At 40.2% G+C, this 19876-nt stretch overlaps 1 protein-coding gene across 2 annotated transcripts; it reads right to left on the bottom strand.

Annotated features, from left to right (window-relative positions):
• Positions 1–2198: 2198 nt before the first annotated feature.
• Positions 2199–19262, bottom strand: LOC136420587 (glycerol-3-phosphate dehydrogenase, mitochondrial-like). Of its 2 annotated transcripts, XM_066407596.1 has the most exons (17): positions 19166–19262; positions 17298–17419; positions 16720–16888; positions 16324–16448; positions 15491–15588; positions 14859–15022; positions 13909–14070; positions 12989–13133; positions 12294–12487; positions 10724–10858; positions 10075–10256; positions 9513–9644; positions 9141–9299; positions 8549–8740; positions 7866–7964; positions 6489–6645; positions 4703–4817 (listed from the first exon to the last, which is right to left on the bottom strand). In XM_066407596.1, exons 2-16 carry the CDS (start codon positions 17397–17399, stop codon positions 6523–6525), a joined length of 2181 nt encoding a protein of 726 aa, XP_066263693.1. In that variant the 5' UTR covers positions 17400–17419; positions 19166–19262; the 3' UTR covers positions 4703–4817; positions 6489–6522. The 2 variants fall into 2 exon arrangements, with proteins under 2 accessions (XP_066263692.1, XP_066263693.1); XM_066407595.1 differs by lacking the exon at positions 6489–6645 and having other exon boundaries at positions 2199–4817.
• Between the last annotated feature and the right edge of the window lie 614 nt (positions 19263–19876).

Genomic DNA, 19876 nt, shown 5'->3' with positions numbered 1-19876 from the left:
TTGACTTCTCGCTCTCTACAATCACATCCTATCTTGTTTATACCCATTTCCAAAACAGATAGACGTTTCAGTTCTTCTACACGTATTGGGGATGTTTTGATATTGTTTAGAAAACTCAAATGTCTAAGTGATTTGAGCAATGCAATACTTTGTGGAATGCTATAAAGACAGTTATTATTCAAAGCCAAGATTTTCAACTGAGGTAGCCCAGCAAACGCTGCCTGGTCAACATGATATATCTTGTTTTTATGCAAGTCTAATGTCATCAGATCATGCAGTCCCTTAAACGTATGTGGCTCCAGTTTTCTGATATTGTTACCACTTAGTATTAGTTCCACGAGACACAACAAGTCCATGAATGAACCTGGCTGAATGCTGACAACACCAGAATTCTTTATATGCAGGCTCCGCAGAGATTCTAAAACCGGAAAATCCCCCACCTTAATGCTAGTGATGTTTTGATACACTACACTTACTCTTACCAGATTTGACGGCAGTGGCGAAGGGATAGAATGGAGAAGATCACTACGACTGTAGTAAGTAAGGCATGAAAAGAAGGGCTTTAAACAAACACTTTTTTGGGGGCAGGTGGCGTTTTGTCCTGTAACTTTCCAGGTAAGAAACAACAACATAAGAATTGTCAGTCTGATAGACAGCAAGGTCGTCATCTTATAGCTCAGTGTATGGAAGACACAGGAGAAAGGTCTACCGCTAAATCAAACACACTCACCACCAGATACGCCAGTCAACGATGGTATCGCAGTGTGTTGATGGTAACTGAGGCTATTCTGTACTTTCTAGAGTGTCTTGTCAATGCTGTCCCGTCATGTGTCTGGTTCTTGTCAGAGCCATAGGTCGGGCAGAGATTTCGAAGGGTGGACCTTGAAAACTGACTGCGTCCCCTTCGGCAGTTGCTCTCGTGCCTTCACTTTTCTAGCGCTGGCCTGTCTGTTGTCTAAAGACGATTTTCCATAAGGCTTGACATGTCATGACGCATCCGGATATCCGTAGTCATGGAAACGTGACGTGTTCCGAGTCAATCTGTCTGGCTGGCTGATGTTAATGACCAATGCAAATCCCAGTTTTTCCGCGACCGATCGATATGGGGTTAACATGTGATAGTAAACATGTGATGAAAGGGTTTCGAGGATCCAGATTTGAGTTCACATCGCTCATAATCTGTGCGAAATGACATTGAAATACCGTGGCTGAAAAGCGCAAAAAGTGAAGTGTTTTGACGAAAATTGATCTAGGCTTAAACGTTACCTCCAAGAATGCTTCTGTTTTAAATGCGACGTCTCCGGCCCCGCATTGCACCAGATTGGCATTAGATACATGTACGTTCAGTACAAGCATATGTGGACGGGATTCCATGCTTCGCGCGGCAGGTTATTGGGAAAATCTCACTGTTAGGGCTTTCTTTTGTAATTGGATTTTCTATTTCGGTAACTATTTTTTGTGCCTGAACTATAGATATTAGATGATGGATCTTTAATTCTACGTGAAAGTGCGCGCACATAATTTTTGACCGGATCGGAAAATACTTTTCACCGAAAAATGAGTTTGGGCGTTTGATCGCTCCACATTGTACCAGGACTGGTGGAAAACAAAGAATCGCCAACGGTAAATTTGATTTTGGGTTGAAAGGTCAAATACTGTCCTAATTACGAGTTTTAGTAGGAATAGTTATATTGCAGTACTCTTAATGCAGAGCCATCTATGTTGATGGAACAGAGACTTAGACTTTCTGCAACTTATGCAACTGTCCCAAATGTTTGTATCCCCCCTCGTCCCGGTTCATCACTGGTGTTGACTTCCTTATCCAGACGGCCTCCTTAGGGGGGATACAAACTTAGCCACGTTTGAGACAGTGTTCTCACTGCAAAAACGCCACCTACTTCGGCTACTTATAGCGGTGAGAAGCAGTACTCCAGTCAGAAGCTCTGAGGAAAGTGTCTGACAGACACCGAAACGTCAGCAGGTGAGATTTACCGGTTGTGAAAAAAGAACCTCTAATATCCTATGTTCTACCAGCCTGATGAAATTATTTTCGGATGGGTAAGTCCATGTTTTCTGTGGGTGGAAATTACAGTTCAACTTGATCCAGAACAAGCAAACTCCTTTCATGTGCCAAGTGATAGGAACAGGAGTGCATTACGTCCTTAACACAATACGAGACCGACGCGAAAATCTCCAAATAACGTCTGTAGAATGCTTTAATTACCGAAAATGAAACATAATTTTCAAAAGCGGCGTACTTCAGAGCGGGTAAGCATTATATATAAACCACAAAACGTGCAGAATGACAAAATGACAATGCCCTTTCTTCAATAAATGACAAGTAACGTACAGAACACCACCACTTTGAAACCAGTACCAAATACTATAAGAACTGTGTATAATGTACATAGATAGGTACAAAAAGGTCCTTGAAGACATTTGTGACCACGACTTGTTTTCCAACCAAAGGCTATTGCATATTATATATTTTTCCAATAATTCATAAAATTGAAAAGCTAGATTCAATTTGCAACATCGAAGGCAGCTTGCGTTGGTGCCGCGTATGGTACACACGCAATACATGTACCATTGGTGCACGTACAACAACACCATTAACAAATCACTGTAGCAGTGCATTTGTGAAATAGCTAGCCAAACGTTGTAAACGTGATGAAATGAGTACCAAAGTGTATAGTGCATGTAGCTTTCAATCTAACATATCCAGCAAATGTAAGAAAGCTACTAGATCTATATACTTCGGTCGTTCTGGTATAGATTTCCTTTTGATACACGCATTCGAAGGTCTGTCATTTGTACATGTATATGGTATTTCATTCTCTAAATACTAAGTATATTCGTTATGTTATAATGTTAGCGAGTGTACCTTGTATTTACAAACTTTGAACAAGCTTTATTGTTACCTGTGCTTAGCCCAGTGTAGCAACAATGTGCAATAAAGGTGTTCATGCATTAACTGTTGTATCATGAGGTCTATGTGTTTTTCTTGTACTAGCCTCACTAATGCAAGGCTGATGCTAGTTTTCTTGCTTCCTTATTTGGCTACCTAGCAGCAAGCGCTAGGTAGTAACCTGCAGCATGCATATCAAAGTGGATTAATTAGCCTAGAAAAGTGGTCTACTGTTACATATAAAAGAGCTGCCAACTGTTCGATCTTGTTGTCTTATGTTTATATAATGTTGTCTTGGGTAGATATGTTTATATAAGCTTCAAACATTTGGGGGCATACTGTTCCTGGCGCTGAATATAATGTTATTCTGAACAGTTTACTTTTCCGCTTTCCTCAAAGCACAATGACATTCATATTGGTTACTATCCTTGGTGTTGAATGGTGGCCATTTGTTATTTGCTATGTGTTAAGTTGAATGGCATTTGTAGCAACACTTCTGTCCTTGGTGCTGAACAACATTCATATAATGCCATGGGGAATCATTCAATCTGACATAACAGTTTGTTCTTTGTTTAGACCCATGCAGTGCCTAGTGGCACATAGCGCAGCAAGTTTCCCTGCCGTTTCAGTATTAGGGTTGATTTTTACAGGGATGGGTTGATAGTCCTTCCCCTGTAACATGCCCAAGGTACCTCCTTGAACACGGGACCACCATTTGTGTCCCTTCCTAAAGAAGGGTGCAGCTCCAACCGATATGTCCTGACCCCAGGATTTGAACCGGGTTTCCAAGTTACCAATTGGTACCAGTTGACCTACAGGTCTGGGACTTCCCGACATTACAGTGCCTATTGCTAAAAGGCATTCATACACACAACACTGCTTCCCTTATATAAATAACTGCAAGTGCAAAAATGTGCCTCCAGTAATGGTAAAAGATGCAGAATTTACAAAAACAAATCCCGACTTTACTAGTTGTATGTGCATAATTTGATACTGCACAGGTGATGAAAACTTACAATTCCATCAAAGCTACAAGTGCTCATGCGTACCTATCCTATATATACTATATAGAGAGAGATTGTTTCACAATCCTTCAAGCAAACAACAGGAAATGTAGTATTTTCTACATATTCAAGCCCAAATGGGGTGTAGGAAAAAAAAACAGCCCACATATCCTCCTGAACTGCATAGAAAACATTGAACAACCACTTCACCATTAAAAACCTGCAACCGTTCTTAGGGAAGTGTACAAAGGTGTAACAAACACTGTAGATTTCTCAGCATATATAAAAGAAACAAAATCATTCGGTCCCTCTTAAACTGTTTGAAAGTGCATAAAAAATGTAGCTTGACACGGCATCATGCATATGTGTTACAAAAAATATATAGAATACCTAAGGGTAACATAACAATTTCCTTTAAACCTCTGGATACAAATAATAAAGCTATGTGTTAACATAATGGTCACCACAAATAAAATAAATCAATATGCTTGTTTCTAAAAAAGGTACTGATGTCATTCCAAGGGTGATGAGTGCCTGGGTGGGGTCATCAGGTACCTGAACTTTGCCCTTTGACATCAAGTTAGTATTTGGTCTGTAATAAACATTAAATACTCTTTCCTTTTTTTGCAACCGAGTGGTCCTGTCTACATGTAAAACAGAGATTGCACTGAAGAAGAAAAAAAACAGAACAAAAAGTATACTGGTATGCTGTATACTCCCTCCACCAATTCCTTCACCTGTTTTAAAAATCCTTGTTCCGAGCTGGTCTAATACCAGACACGACCTTCCTTGATATCTTCTGATTTCTTCATGGGGTTCTCCGGGTCTTCAACGATTTCTGCCAGTTTCATGATTCTGTCCAGACGACTGGTACTCATCACTCCTGCCCTCACCGAACTCATCAGCTGAGGTGGGGAGGGGGGCAGAACAACAGGTAAGACATCAGAGATAGTGAACACTCATGTTGTAAAGAAAAAAAAAGACAGAACTGCCCTTAATTACATTACCGATCTCTAAAAAAAGTATGGTTTTTGAATTCGATTTCTCATATTTTTTGTCATATATGAATCTGGATTTGATTCTAAAAAATTTCCAGTAGTAAGCCACCTCACAGTTCTGAGTGCACATGTGCAGCTGTGATGCATTGTAGTCTAGGTCAAAGTTCAAGATCTTTCATCAGTAAACAATGTCTAGAAGTTTTGGAGCACAACAGAGGGTTAACACGATGGAAATCGTTGAAGACCCGTATACCAGCAAAACATCTAGTATGGATTTTTTACCAGCAAAAGAATATTGAACTCTGACCTAGACCACAACGCATCATGACTGCATATGCACAGTTAGAACTTAGAACTGTGAGATGGCTATAACTTGTTTATACACAAAGATGACTACAGCTCTTTATATGTTCTATCATGCAGGTTAATGTAATATTGAACACAGCCACAGAAACACGCACACAATAGTAGAAAGTTACTTTGTGATGATAGTAGCTGTACGAGAAGACTGTAATAGACTGAGAGAAACTACAACAAGTTAAAAACAGAAATCTCAGAAAATTAGAGAGCTCAAAAATCTGAATCAGAGACAAGATCACCCATATAGTATTACAAGTGCAAGGCAGAGTGATACACAGAAAAGGGAACTAACAGAGATTTTTATTACTTAGTATGCTTGAATTTTGGATAAGATATAAGAGAATATGTTTAAGGAAAGCTAGGAATCTTGGCAGCAAAATGATCCAATTATCAAAAAGAACTGGTTGACACACCAACTCTTTTGAAAGCTCATTTGTGCATGTATCACCCTGAAACCAGGATACATAAAAGTTTCAAAGAATAACTCTGCATCAAAACAAACCTTCTTATAATATATGCCTTTTGGGTTATGACAACATTTAAGATGGCATTGCCAATGCTTGCAAGTGGTATGAACCAAAAGCTGAACCTCGAAAAGCTTTTCTCCAACTATTTAAACTAAATACCCTTATGGTCTTGCTTGCACTCTGACGAAGGTTCATGCAGTCAAAGAGGCAGTAAACTAGCACAGGACATTGAAAATAGATAGGTGTTCCACAAAGTGGTAAGAGTTTTTATGTAAAAGATGCATGAATGGAAATAGAATGCACATGTTTTATCAATGGCTGGCAGGAAGCAATATCAAATAAAATTTTTAGTTACAACAGGACTTACCTACTCTAGAACTATACTACTGTATCACGGTTGGAAGTTCTGAATATTTTTATTGTTTGCTGTTTGCTGTTCTAAATATCATTCTTCTCCTTTAACCTACCCCTGCTGAAGTACCTATTTGGCTCCACATCTTTTTGATAATAACTTCCAATAAAGCAATAGTAGAAGATTCAAAATTGAATTAGTCTGATTATCATTTTGGGGCTGTAAAGTTTTGTACGTTTAAGTCAGAAAGAAAAAGTACAGAGAATAGGCTCAAGTTAGAGACATTCATGTAAGGATTAATTATTATAGTAGAAGTGCTGATAATAAAGACGTTTGCCAGATGAACAGCATGCATACAGGCACGGTACTTCCACATCTTTGTAGCAAAAAAAAAGACACCTTTTTTCGTTAGCATTTTAAAGGCCATGTATGATCAGACCCCGCCCCCACTGCGAAGCGTTGGGATCGCCTTCTTCTCCACCATATTGTCCGTAAGCGCCATGATGCGATCCAGCCGGGAGAGAGTGACGTACCCCAAATGCGCCGCATTCATCAACTGGGGCATTGTGCATTTTTCAAAACCATTGGAGTTAGTGCATTTTTCAAAGGCATTGGAGTCACTCATGATCAGTATATACAGCTAGTGCATTTTTTTAAAGCATTGGAGTTGCACATGATCAGTATACGGTGCATTTTTCAAAACCATTGGAGTTCATGCATTATTTAAAACCATTGGAGTCACTCATGATCAATCAGTATACAGTGCATTTTTCAAAACCATTGGAGTTGCACAGATCACAGTGCATTTATCAAAAGCATTGGAGTCACAAATAGTCAGCATACAATGTACTTTTCAAAAGCATTGGAGTTACTCAACAACACATTATAATTCACAAAAGCATTGGAGTAACTAAACAACACATTGGACTTTCCAAAAGCACTGGAGTCACTCAACAACACATTGGAGTTTCCAAAAGCCTTGGAGTTACTCAACAACACATTGGAGTTTTCAAAAGCATTGGAGTCATTAAACAACACAAGTCTTAAGCAAGTATATATATATAAGTAAGTATATATCTTGATAGAGGTAAAGAAAAAACTATTGTGTGACTGGGGAGAAAAAAATGTTATTGACCTGGTTTACATCATTTTGTATCGCACAAGCATGCTTCTACAGATTTTCACTGCAAATGTGTAAACAAATAGCCATATCTATTCTCTACCTAAAATGCAACACAACTTTCTGTGGAATGTTAGAATGATCTAGTGCAAAAAGACATGAAAGCACAGGCGATGAATATATTTCCAGTCAGAAGTTATCAGTAGAAATCCCAACCACCAAGTAATACACACATCAAAAAGCATGTGGGGACCAATATAGAAAATGAGTTTCATAATTTTTTTTACAAGACATGAAGTCTTGAAATATGCAAATTTTCTCATTTTGAAGATATACTCACACTAGTAGTATATATAAGCCATCATTTTTCATGATACAATCTACGTATACACTGTAGAACTGTTTGCCATAGAAAAATACAAACATGATCTATATGTGTCATAACAGTATAGATGTAGTTATCTATATTTTGTATCAAAACTGTGTTACCATACACATATACTTTACTCAGGCCTTTATCAAATTGAATGCTACAGTCTAATTTACTGATGAAGGTTAGATATCCAGGTAATAAGATACGGCAAAAAATAATACAGTCTGATTGGTTACCACTGGTCACATGATTGGAAAACGAAGCATTGTGATTGGCTACTGACCTGTAAGAACTCGTCCAGTTCGACCTGCCCGTTCCGGTTGGTGTCGACTTCTTCCAGCATGTCGTGGAGTTGGTCGTCGGAGACATCAATCCCAAGATTCTGTCAGAAACAGAGACAAACTTTTTTTTGACCTTCTCTAGGCTCTATGTATAACATTTAACATTACAGGTATAAAGGAGAAAGATAACATCACATACTGTACATATATATATGAGACATGTTTTTTCTGCCATTAATCATTACAAACAAATCGTGTTCAGGCTATTATCATGCTACCAATAGAGTACACCATATCTTATGTAACTGTACATTGACTTTATACTGTACTATATCATGATATCGTAGGATACTGTTTAGATATACATGTAGTGTGATGTTGTGTACATGTATACACTACCAAAAATGTTTTTTCTTGTTTAATCTTATGGAAAAATTCATTGATGTTCTTGTTTTCCTTATCTAGAAAGTTGAAGAAAGCGATTCTTTTTTTTAGGTGTCATGTAAGAAGATACAAGAATCTGTTAAACTTTCAAATCTTAATTGACAGAATACTAATAAGAAAAACAAGAAATTCTAAATCATGCTATGACTATAATAAAATTCTTGAATGTTCTTGTGTTCCTTCTGAAGACGATTTAAGAAGATAAATTCAAAAAAATTCTCTCTTGTTCTTCTGGACAAACCTGGATGATATTTCCCAGGTCCACATGAGTGATGAACCCCTTTGCCCCGGCGACCTTGTTGAAACGTTTGGTGTAACGTTCGATGTCGGCGACCGGTAGGTTTGTGTCGGGTGTGGTCTGAGCGCGTACGTCCAGATGAGCCTTACCGCCCATCTCCATGTATAGGAACTCTTTTGCTGCCTCCTCCTCCTCCTGTAGACATGGACAGTTGATACTGGTCACTTTTTGAATTTTCATAATCTAAAGAGTTCTACAAAAACATACAAAACTTTCAAAACACCCATCTCCATGTATAGGAACTCTTTTGCTGCCTCCTCCTCCTGTAGACATTGACAGTTAATACTGGTCTCTTTTTGAATTTTCAAAACTTTCAAAACGCACAGGAATTCTTTTGCCGCCTCTTCATCCTCCTGTAGACATGGACAGTTAATACTGGTCACTTTTTGAATTTTCGAAACTCCAGGATTTATAGAGAAGGCATATCTCAATGTCTCAGATAAAAGCTATTACAGGTCTTTAATTTTTTTCCAAGTATCTAAGTTATCTATAGTTCTTCAGTTTTTATTTTCCCAAATCCTACATTTTTTCATACCTTGCATCTTTGTTTGCTCCATCCCAGCTCCTGTCCAAGTAGCTTGACAATTGTTGGGAGAGCGGTCTCTGCTGCCTGGACATTCTGAAACGCCAGTCTTGTCCGCCTGGCAATCACGTCAATGGCGGTACACGCATACTCCTTCGCTGCGTACTTAACCTAGGAAAGACATGGATTGTGCATTTTATTCTTAGGTTGGCTATGTAAAAAGATAGCCAAAAGTCCTAACACTTCATAATGCAGTAAGACCCTAGAGGCAAATTGCTGTTGCCCTAAGCATGTGAAGTGCATCTGAGGGAGACACTGTTTCTCAGTGGATGACTGTACAGCAGAGCCATCTAGCAATTAAGTCATAAACTGCAGTAGTCTTACCTCAGCCTCAAGGTAGGGGAAGTCCTCCACAAGCCTCTTGCCCACCACAGGCCAGCGCTTCCCCGTCATCTGGGCCAACTTGGCCACCTCAAAGGCTTTGTCTCCATACGTGTGGGCCAAGTGCTGGGCAACCTGGAAAAAATGGTTCCAGTGTATAAATGTAAAAAAGGTACAGGTAGTCCCATAGCAGTTTAGAGGGTAGTGGCCACTGTGTCTAGGGTACAGTATTGGAAGGTAGACCCCATCCCTCTCCTTCCACTGACTTCTACCTCCAAAACCCGAGTCAGGTACCCATTTTTACACATGGGTGTGGAGTGTGGAAAATAGTATTACATGTAAGTGCCTTTCCCCAATGCACAACATCGGTGGCATGTCAGGGGATTCAAACCCAGTACCTCTGGGTTCTGAGCCAAACACCCTAACTGTTACGCCAACACAAAGTGCTGAAAATAGCCAAATAAGACATTTACCATAAAAACAACAACACTACCTTCCTCCTTCTTTCATTCATTCACTGCCTCCTTTTCTCATTCATTCACTCCTTCTTTCATCCCTTCCTTACCTCGTTCTCCAGCCCAAAGTCCTGCACCAGTCTGATGAACATGGTGGGTGTGTAGGCGTCCCCTCCCTCTAACATCAGCCCGTCTGTCTGACACTCCTTATGTCTGGGTTCCAGACTACACACCTCTATGGCCTTATCCACTGTGTCAGAGGCCATCGACCTGTAGGTCGTCCACTTCCCTCCTATAAAGGTAAAGTTAAAACAGTTATTCTCAATTGAGGTGAAGCATGGTGCTTTGCTAAGTAGACCACTCGTAGTGCAATGGCTTTTGCTTTCAGTCAAGCACACTGGATCAGTCCTACTCTTCTCGATAAGTGTGTTGGCTTCTTTTACAAGCAGAGGTTTGACACTTGAGGCTTACACATGAAGCTTCCCTGTATGTGGGACTGCTGGCTTTACATCCCCATCCAAAAGGACAAATACAACCCCTTAGGCCTTATAATCATCCTCCCTGTATCCATGTACAAGTTGTGTGGCGGTGGCTGCATAGATGTAGTACCTGCATATTATACTTATAGCTCCTGAGTGTCCTCTCCGCAAGAGTGTTCTTGTGTAGAGGACACTCGGGAGCTATAAGAGGTTTGGATACAAGGCTAGCATAGATGGCTACACCAAAAAAGAGCATCTAGCTTTAACATTATGTACCTACCTGCAATGGTCACAAGGTTGGTAGGGCTGACTTCGATCACATGGTTACGGGAGATCGACTGGGTGTTCTTGGAGTTGGGGTCCGAGACCAGCGGGCGAATTCCGCTCCACGCGGCAAGGACGTCTCCCCTCCTCACTTAAAAAAGACTCGATAAGGTTACTTGAACTGTTGAGTCAGTCTTCGCAGCATACGAAAGACCCGCGCCAGCATGGCATTCATAACAGACTACCGCAAATTCTTCTGCAAAACTGGAACGCTTAGAAAAGAGGGCATGCAGGATCATACTAAGCGAAAGTGTATTGATAGATATTTTAGAGATTGGAGGTCAGGCATCCAGGCTAGCTTTGCACCTTAGCACACCAGTGACTCCCAATATGCACCAAATTAAAAAAAAAAACTTCCCGAACTCCGACTTTTGATGCATGCTGCCACCAAGCGGAAAACGCAAAGCTCTGAAAAGATCTACATACCACTTTGCCACACTAACCAACGCAAAACCTTGTCGATTTCATACCTTGCAAAACTGTTGAAAAAGTACAATGAAGTGTCCCATTCATGAACTGTGTACTGTTTCCAGTGTAAAATATTGAGTCTTGGTTGTTTCTATGTCTCCATGTTGATATTGGAGCAGAGTTTTGATATGTGCATTACTAGTAATTTGACATTGCAACATCAGTCAGTTTTAACTACATAACCTTGTTGATTGTAATAGTTAAGTTGGCCACTGTTTCGATGGTCAATTTAAAAGTAACACTGAATTATTCAAAGTAGATACTAACACAATTCAGACTTGTCTTGATTCAATTAACATTTCAAGAGTTAGTAGAGTGTCGGAAGATACATCTAGATGTTTGAAAATGCTCATGGTATTATACAATCACTGAAATGCGAGTGTATTCCAACACGTACAATGTACATGTATGCAGAATGTAAGTGTTTAAGTTCGTGTTTGCATATCTAAGGTTAATATCTCGTATTTAGATTCATATAGTTGTGTCCATAATGATGATAAGTTGTGTCCACAGACAATGGCTGTTACTCTGATGCGTCTTTGACCAAAGAGAATGAAAAAAACTTGGCAGCTATGATAGGTTTAAATAGCAGGCTGATCACGGTATGACTATATGCATATACTGCATAGATGACTATGTTCTGAATACTTGCATCCTTGTTAAACCAGGACCCGTATCGCTCCATGTTACATCGGTCGCGGAATGGGCCCTGGTAAAAAGCTTCGCCACATATGGTTATAGCAGGTCGACGAGACTTGCTCATGAATAATTAATGAGCTGACCTTATTTGGCACAAACGGCAGTTGTAGCTCATGAATAATTAATGAGCTAGCCGTAACACGTAACCTGATTGGTCCATAGCTTCCCAGCGTTCTTTGCGCGTTGGCTTCCGATGAGAGGAAGCAAACCCTCTGATTGGCTGAAGCTGTTTTGGTGGCGACGTCGTCATAACCATATGTGGCGAAGCTTTTTACCAGGGCCCATTCCGCGACTGATGTAACGTGGAGCGATATGGGTCCTGGTTTAACGAGGATGAATACTTGCTGTGTATTCCCTACCTGACACATCTGGACTGAGGTAATTCTTGATCTCGTTCAAGATGAACTGAATCTCCTTCTCCGTGGGTGTGGGATTGTGGGTAACGTCGCAGGGGCTGTCGGTGGTGCCCGCGATCGTCAGGCCCGCCCACGGGAGGAAAAAGATTACGCGTCCGTCACTCGTCGAGGGATCCAGTAAACCCATAGACTCTGGGCTGCGGAGGGCAGAACAATGATTTCAATTTTTATTTATTTATCTAACTTCACAAATTTTTAAAAATCCGTAAGGAGCTGGCAACAGAAACCTAGTTTCTCTACTAGACCAGTTCCTCAGAAAACATACAAGGAAATGATCATTTTGTGCTGTATCTTTAAAAAAACGATTGTTAACAGGGTCGCTTCAAGATGTTTTGTGTGTTGAAAGATACAAGTAAACGTCCAGGTATTCTAATGAAAGTTTGTCAATTATACAACTGTTAAATTCCAATGATAAATCTATCAAGTAAAGGTGTGCTATATTATATTCGACACCTTTACTTGATAAATTTGTGCTCCCGGATATGATACTGTTTTTGTTTACTACATTTTACAACTGCTATGTGAGACCATCCACATTGCACACCTGTTGTAACCTGGGAGGATTAAGTGCTTGGGTCTCACACAGCAGTTGTATAAAACATAGGCAGGAGACACTTTGCAGGAGACAATTAGCATACCTGTAGTAGTCTGGAAGTATGATATGGACCCCTGCGCTGGGCTGGCAAATATTGGGGATCTGAGCATTGTCCATTTGCCGGACACCGTCCGTAAAGGGACCGGTTGCGTTGATGACACACTTGGCCTTCAGTGTAATCTCTTCTCCTGTAAAAGAATGACAAGGAACGCGACTGTTAGCAGACAGTTCAGTTCTAAAATGTGCACTATCCATCTATACAGTTGTTTTCTACAAACCCTTTGTATTGTACAGATACAAGAGCTACATGTGGGTACATAATCATACATGTACCCAAATTTTGGTTACTACAGTAGCAACCAAATAGGTGGTGGACATATCTGTTGGTCAACTGATCCAATTCATGAAGAATCTAACACCTGTTTTGTTTTATTTTGCTGCCGAGTAAACTGCCTCCTGGTATAAAATGCCAGTATTGTACAATAAGTACAAGCTGCATAAGGCCAGACTGTAAGAGTTTGATCCGCTTCTCAAATTGAGGCATACCCCTTCTCTCATTGATAAGTGTGGTGGGTTCTCTAACATGCTAGAGGTGTGGCTCTCCTCAAGCATTGGTCCTCTGGATTTATGTTCCATCTAAGAGGACTTCTTTAACCAAAGCTAGGTACTCATTTTCACCTGTCAGTGAGTCGAGTTAGGAAAGAGGCATTAACAAGGCTTTCACAAGGGCACAACATTGGGGACTGCTTGTGATTCAAACCCAAACCTTTGGATTCCAAGTCAACGCCCTTAACCGCAAGGCCACCTTGCCACCATTTTAATTGTCCCACGGCTCACTAGTTAGACAATCCTTCATAATCACATTAGGGCCTGCTCGCGATTCAAACCCAAACCTTTGGATTCTAAGTCAACAACCCTAACCACATTTAGGCCAGCATGCCACCATTTTTTCAGACAGCTCACCAGTTAGAGTATCCTTCATGATTGCGCCGGAGATGATTTCCTTCCCGTTGTCGTCAGTACTCTTGGTGAGAGACTTGACCTCCATGTGGTTCGCCACTGCGGCTCCATGTCTTGCCGCTGACAAGGCTATGGCCAAGTTCATACGGGCGTCATTGTGTTGGCCTAGAGAAAAACAAATATTTGGATTGGATTTGGATTTATTGGAATTGCACCAGTTCAATACACGTGGGACACAGGCAGCTATTGCTGATGTTGTGACCCCCACACATAATGTACCCAATTTTTACACTTGGGTGGAGTGGGGAAAATCGTGTTAAGTGCCTTTTTCCTAAAGGCACAAGATCGGTGGCAGCAGAGGATTCGAACCCGGAACCCCTTGGTTCTGAGTTGGAAATCCTGCCGTTACACCATACAACCCCACTATTCATTCATGCCTTTCCAATGGTTGTAATGGTTTACACTTGTTTGGTGCTATGTGAAAGCATCCACATTGCATACTTGTGGTAATCTGTGAGGACAAAGTGGATTTGTCTCACACAGCAGTTATGAAACATCGACTGGAGACATAGCATACATATAGTTGTCTGGAATTATGGCCATTATTGACCTGCCATTCAAATTCATATAAACCATAATTTGCTGTTGACTGGCGAATGGTATTACTGCCTAATAATCAACATCAAAATTCATATGTGGGCTACTGATTGGTCAATCCATATAATAAATCCATGGCTATATAATATGATTGATACAAATGACACATTCTTTCTACTGATTTGAAACTTAAGTAACATTTTCCAACAGATGAAATGTCCATCGAAACAAAGCCTTGCATAAGAGTCTGTTCACCAGGTAATATCCTAAAAACATTCTACACAAACAAAAAGCAAATCCAATACTTTAGGCTCCACTCCCGAGGTGTCGCAAAAAAAAATTAAACACCACGTTACCATCATAGTAGACGATGGCGCCCACTAGTCGGTCTTTCTTCAACATCGGGAAGAGTTCCAGAGCGCGGGACTTGGTCAGCAAGTAGCTGGACTTCACGCACTGCGATCCCGCCACAAGGTCGTACGCCTTGATACCTGCCCAGAAGTACGGGAGCTGCCACCATCTTGGAAAGAACCAGTGGTCAATATTCATTAATGAAAAAGATGACTGCTATGATAAGCGATGCGTTTAACACTCTATCTACTGCCTTACCTGTTAACAATACAAATTTGGTGACAAGAGGCTACTTCAGGAGAACAAAGGTTAAACAGACTTCACAATTCAACAATATAACATCACCTTAAACATTTTAACTACAGATATCATTATTATGAAGTGTGTAGCAAAATTTGATACTGTAAGTGAAAATTGACAAGTTTTCGTTTCATCAAACATTTTTTTCAACATTGGGAATAATCTCTAGAAAAACTACACTTTATCACTTCTTAGAGCCTGCTTCATAATGAAGGCAACTTTTCTTTCTCCGCACGCTCGCACATCCATTTTTGCGTGCCCAGAGGATGTCATTCATACAATCATATAGCCTAACGATAATTTCAGAAAAGACATGGTAACACAGGTGTGTTCTTACCTGTACACAGGTAACATGATAGGGAGCGGCCCTGACAGGTGTGGGGCGATCTCCAGCAGGTTGGCTCGCTCGTGTAAGGCTTCCTTCACTAGGTTGTACTGTAAGGTAAAGGTAAAGGTAAAGGTAAAGGTAAAGGTAAGGTAAGGTAAGGTAAGGTAAGGTAAGGTAAGGTAAGGTAAGGTAAGGTAAGGTAAGGTAAGGTAAGGTAAGGTAAGATAAAGGTAAGGTAAAAGTAAGGTAAGGTAAAGGTAAGATAAGGTAAAGGTAAGGTAAAGGTAAGATAAAGGTAAGGTAAAGGTAAGGTAAGGTAAAGCTAGTCCCATGGAAGGCGAGCCCATCCCTTTCCTTCCACCACCTTTTACATGTGTACCTCCAAAATCAAAGTTTTACCTATTCTACACCTGGGTGGAGTAAGGAAGTCATGCTAAGTGCCTTTCCCAAGGACACCACATCAAGCCAGGAATGCTAGAATTGGACCTCTCAATCTCATATTTGCTAGCATGGTATTAGTATTCTAAGCCACAGGTTGTACTGTACAGGTGTTTAATACATGTCACACTTTCCATAAAAAAAAGTGTTTTCTAGGAAGGACCACTGGCAGATAGGTCTGCAGATTCATTCACCTGCTACACATTTGTCTTTTGCAGTAAGTAGTCTAGGAAGGACCACAAAGGTCTAATTATCCAAGAGGCTCCTCATTAGCATAATGTATGCAGATTTATTCACCTGCTACACATTTGTCTTGTGCAGTAAGTAGCCTAGGAAGGACCAGACAGGTATACCAGACCATTCAGGAAGCTCCTCATTAGCATAATGTATGCAGATTTATTCACCTGTTCCTTGTCCAGCCCCATGATGGCTTTCTGCAGGTACCTGACCCCGCCGTGTATCAGTTTGGTGCTGCGACTGCTGGTGCCGGCAGAGAAGTCGTCTCTCTCCACGAGTGCTGTTTTTAACCCTGATAAAGGTTTAAAAAACAGCAGGTTTTTAGTTAGACAGGGTGGCAAAAATAGATATCAATGATGTACGAAGCCTCTTTTCCTATGGTAAAACGTACTGACTTTTGTCATAAAATCACCCCTTGCACATTGAACATTGAACAAATCAGAAGGAAAAGACTTAAAATGCACTTCTGCAACAGACCCCCAATTAACCTTCTCAGTGTCAAGCAAGGCCAATGATAAATATGATCTCAGTCCTTAGCTTTAAAAAGGTTAAACCTTGCGTACCTCTTGTTACTGCATCCAGTGCGACCCCGCATCCCGTCGCCCCTCCCCCGATCACCAGCACGTCAAACTCCGCAGTCTCCTGTAGCGCCTGGAGGTTCGCCGCCCGCATTGGCAGGGGTCCGGGAACGGGCGCAGGGGTGTCTGCTGCTACAACATGGACTCTGTGTTTCTGTGAGGTACATTTAAGATTAGTTGGAAACTGGGAGACCCCGGTTCAAATCCAGGAGGAAGGGCATCTCGATTAGTACTGGACCCATCTTTCGGAAGGGACATAAAATGGGGGAATGTTAAAAGGGGAAGGGCTAGCAACCCCTCCTTATAAACATATACCCTGCTACTGAAACAGCAAGGAAACTTGCTGACCTATGTGCCACTAGGCATGCGCACTACAAGGTCAAAATTTACAACATCTAGATTTAAGTCCTTTTTCTCATGCAGCTTTGAAAACAAGGAAATCAGTGATGGCAGACTTCACCCCCTTATATATTACCCATACTGCATTGTGATCCTTTCAGTGAGTAATCTTTACGTCAAGGAAGGTACATGTATACTAAAGAACCATTTGTAAGGTTACTTACTTTATTGCTCTTACTTCTTGAGTACGTTGAGAATGCGTAAACAGTACCCGCAGCGCCCCCTGCCGCGAGCAGCGTGCGGCGCAGGCTCCAAAAACTGGTCATAGTTCAACTGTCTGCTTGCCCTGTCAATGGCAACACAACACACAAACTTAAATATTCATAAAAAAATTACTAAATTCTTCAAACCTCTCTCTCTATATATATATACATACAAATATACATTTATGTGACAATCATTATGTAGCATATGAGGACAAACATACTGCTTTAATAAGAGAAACCAATTCTGTCCTATAATTCTAAACACAGATGACTTGCAGAAATGTATTGTAGTCTAAACAAGGTCAAATAACTGCTAAAAACTAGGTTAATGTATTCTAGAGATTGACACCTGAGAAATGCTTATCAAATGTCAATCTTTTTTATAAAACGTTGTAGTGCAAAACGAGGATAGGATTAAAACTTCCTGACATTTGTATGCTGCTAAAATCTATTAAGGGCCCGTTTTTGGGCAAGTACTTATGAAATGTGTTTTGTAACTTTTCGAAATGTCCCTCTCCCAAACATAGAGTGGTGCATGACCTTGCATGACCTTTGCTGCCCCAATATGCAGAGGACATGATCAGGTTACAGGGGAGTTACTCAGGTTTCAAAATACTGGAAATTCTGGATTTTAGGTTTGAGGCTACTTAATTTTGTGGTAGGGGGAAATGAGTTTTTCGCTACATTGGAAGATACTTTTTCGAAATTGTTATGTTTCTGTTTCTGTCACAGTCATCGATCTAAAGTCATGTCACTATATGTTGGTTAGGAGACTTAAAAGGCTTAAGGTTGCTAGAAGAAGACTTGCACCAAGGCTCACTGTGGTCTGACAACAATTGTTTTTTTCAAGCATTGTTCTGGGAATTTGAATGTTGTGTTATATCATCTTTCTAGGTGCGGGATGATGCAACAGTGACGCAGCAGTGGTAGGTAAGAAGCAAAAGGCAAAAGATTGATTTACATGTTAATCAGTAATCGGATCTGCTATTTCAAATACTGGTTAGAATAACATCCTTTGGCCTACCAGTCATCGAATATGTCGGAATTGTAAGCAAACAGAGCAATTACTAGTACTCGTAAACGCATTGTCTTCGTTCAAACAATGGGAAGTGAAGTAATCTTCAAAAGTGTTCCACAACCTATGATTATTCTAGAGTATAGCAGAGTAGAGTAGAGTAGAGTAGAGTAGAGTAGAGTAGAGTAGAGTAGAGCAGAGCAGAGCAGAGCAGAGCAGAGCAGAGCAGAACAAAATCTTCAGCCAGCAGGTAGGTATTACTCATAACGTTATATCATATGGGTACAAAACATGCAATATAAATATCATATTAATATTATAATATTACACAATGTAAGATGTTGGAACAAGTACAAGTTTGACAATGACCATTCAACAGTAGCAGTGGTTACCATGGCAACGTAATGACGTCACAAAATGAAAGTGGAAATCTCACCAGGTGTGTAACGTGTGTCAACAGATACACATACAGGCTCATAATTTTAAAAATTATTTAAGGACAAAAAATAATATATCGCTGCACTAAAACACATATGAAACGTACAACAGAACTCTATGTGACGTAAGATCGGTATGTAGACGGGTATTGTGAGAGATTTCAACTACTTTTTGTGAAGAAATAGGGATTTGTCATTTTGTTGCATGTTTTCAAACAAAAATTCCCGCCTTCCTATACTTAAAAAAATGTTGTTTCTAGCTCAAGATACGATCGCCATTTTGAACCCTTCACCGTAAGAAGTCTATAGAAACTCTTCAGATTCACCCAAGCATCTTTGCTTGGTGGAAAAGTCGTGAGAAGTTGTAATCTTACCTTAAAAATGATCAAGACGACATGATAGCGGCTGACATTGCATCATGAAAACCTCCATGACCCCTAGTGACCTTTATTGACTTGGAAAGTTACACTCTGTAATAGGGTAGGAGCAATACTAATTAATCGGAAACATAGACAGCAAAAAGGGTTAAAGTTTATTTCAAATAGTTTTACTAAAGCATTAAAATAAAAGATTTTGTACAATAGGTTGGATATATATGTGAAAACTATCATTTCCCTTTTTTTTTCTAGTGGACTCTTCTGAAAGGTCATAGGTTATCATCGCCCGCCATACGTGCGTGAATGAATGTCGTCCGACTACTTGTTGTTTTGTTGTTTATTTGTGTTTTTAATTTATGACTTGAGTCAGAAAGAAGAGGTTTTATATTTCTGCACATAATGAATACCCTATCTCTTCTTAAAAGTCTAAATTTGAGGTGGAATGAGTCAAATTTAGCCGTTGGCATTCGCGAGTAGGAAAGTGTTTTCGTTAACCTTGATTTTTAATGACTCTTATTCCCTCAGAAATTTCCAGAAAAGCAGTAAGTTTCTTGTCATTGTTGCTGTTCCTGTTCTTTTCTTCTTGTTCTTGTTGCCTTCTATTTAGACATTTTCAATGTACACATTAGATATTTTCTGTACTTACATTGTGCAATGTTTTATCCAGCCTGTCGGGTTGCAGCATATCGCTAGATGTCGCCTTTGAGC

This window comes from Branchiostoma lanceolatum, chromosome 15, assembly GCF_035083965.1.
Source record: "Branchiostoma lanceolatum isolate klBraLanc5 chromosome 15, klBraLanc5.hap2, whole genome shotgun sequence".
Classification (NCBI taxonomy): domain Eukaryota; kingdom Metazoa; phylum Chordata; class Leptocardii; order Amphioxiformes; family Branchiostomatidae; genus Branchiostoma; species Branchiostoma lanceolatum.
The sequence above is the reverse complement of the archived record's forward strand: the minus strand, read 5'-3'. Positions and strand labels throughout refer to the sequence as shown.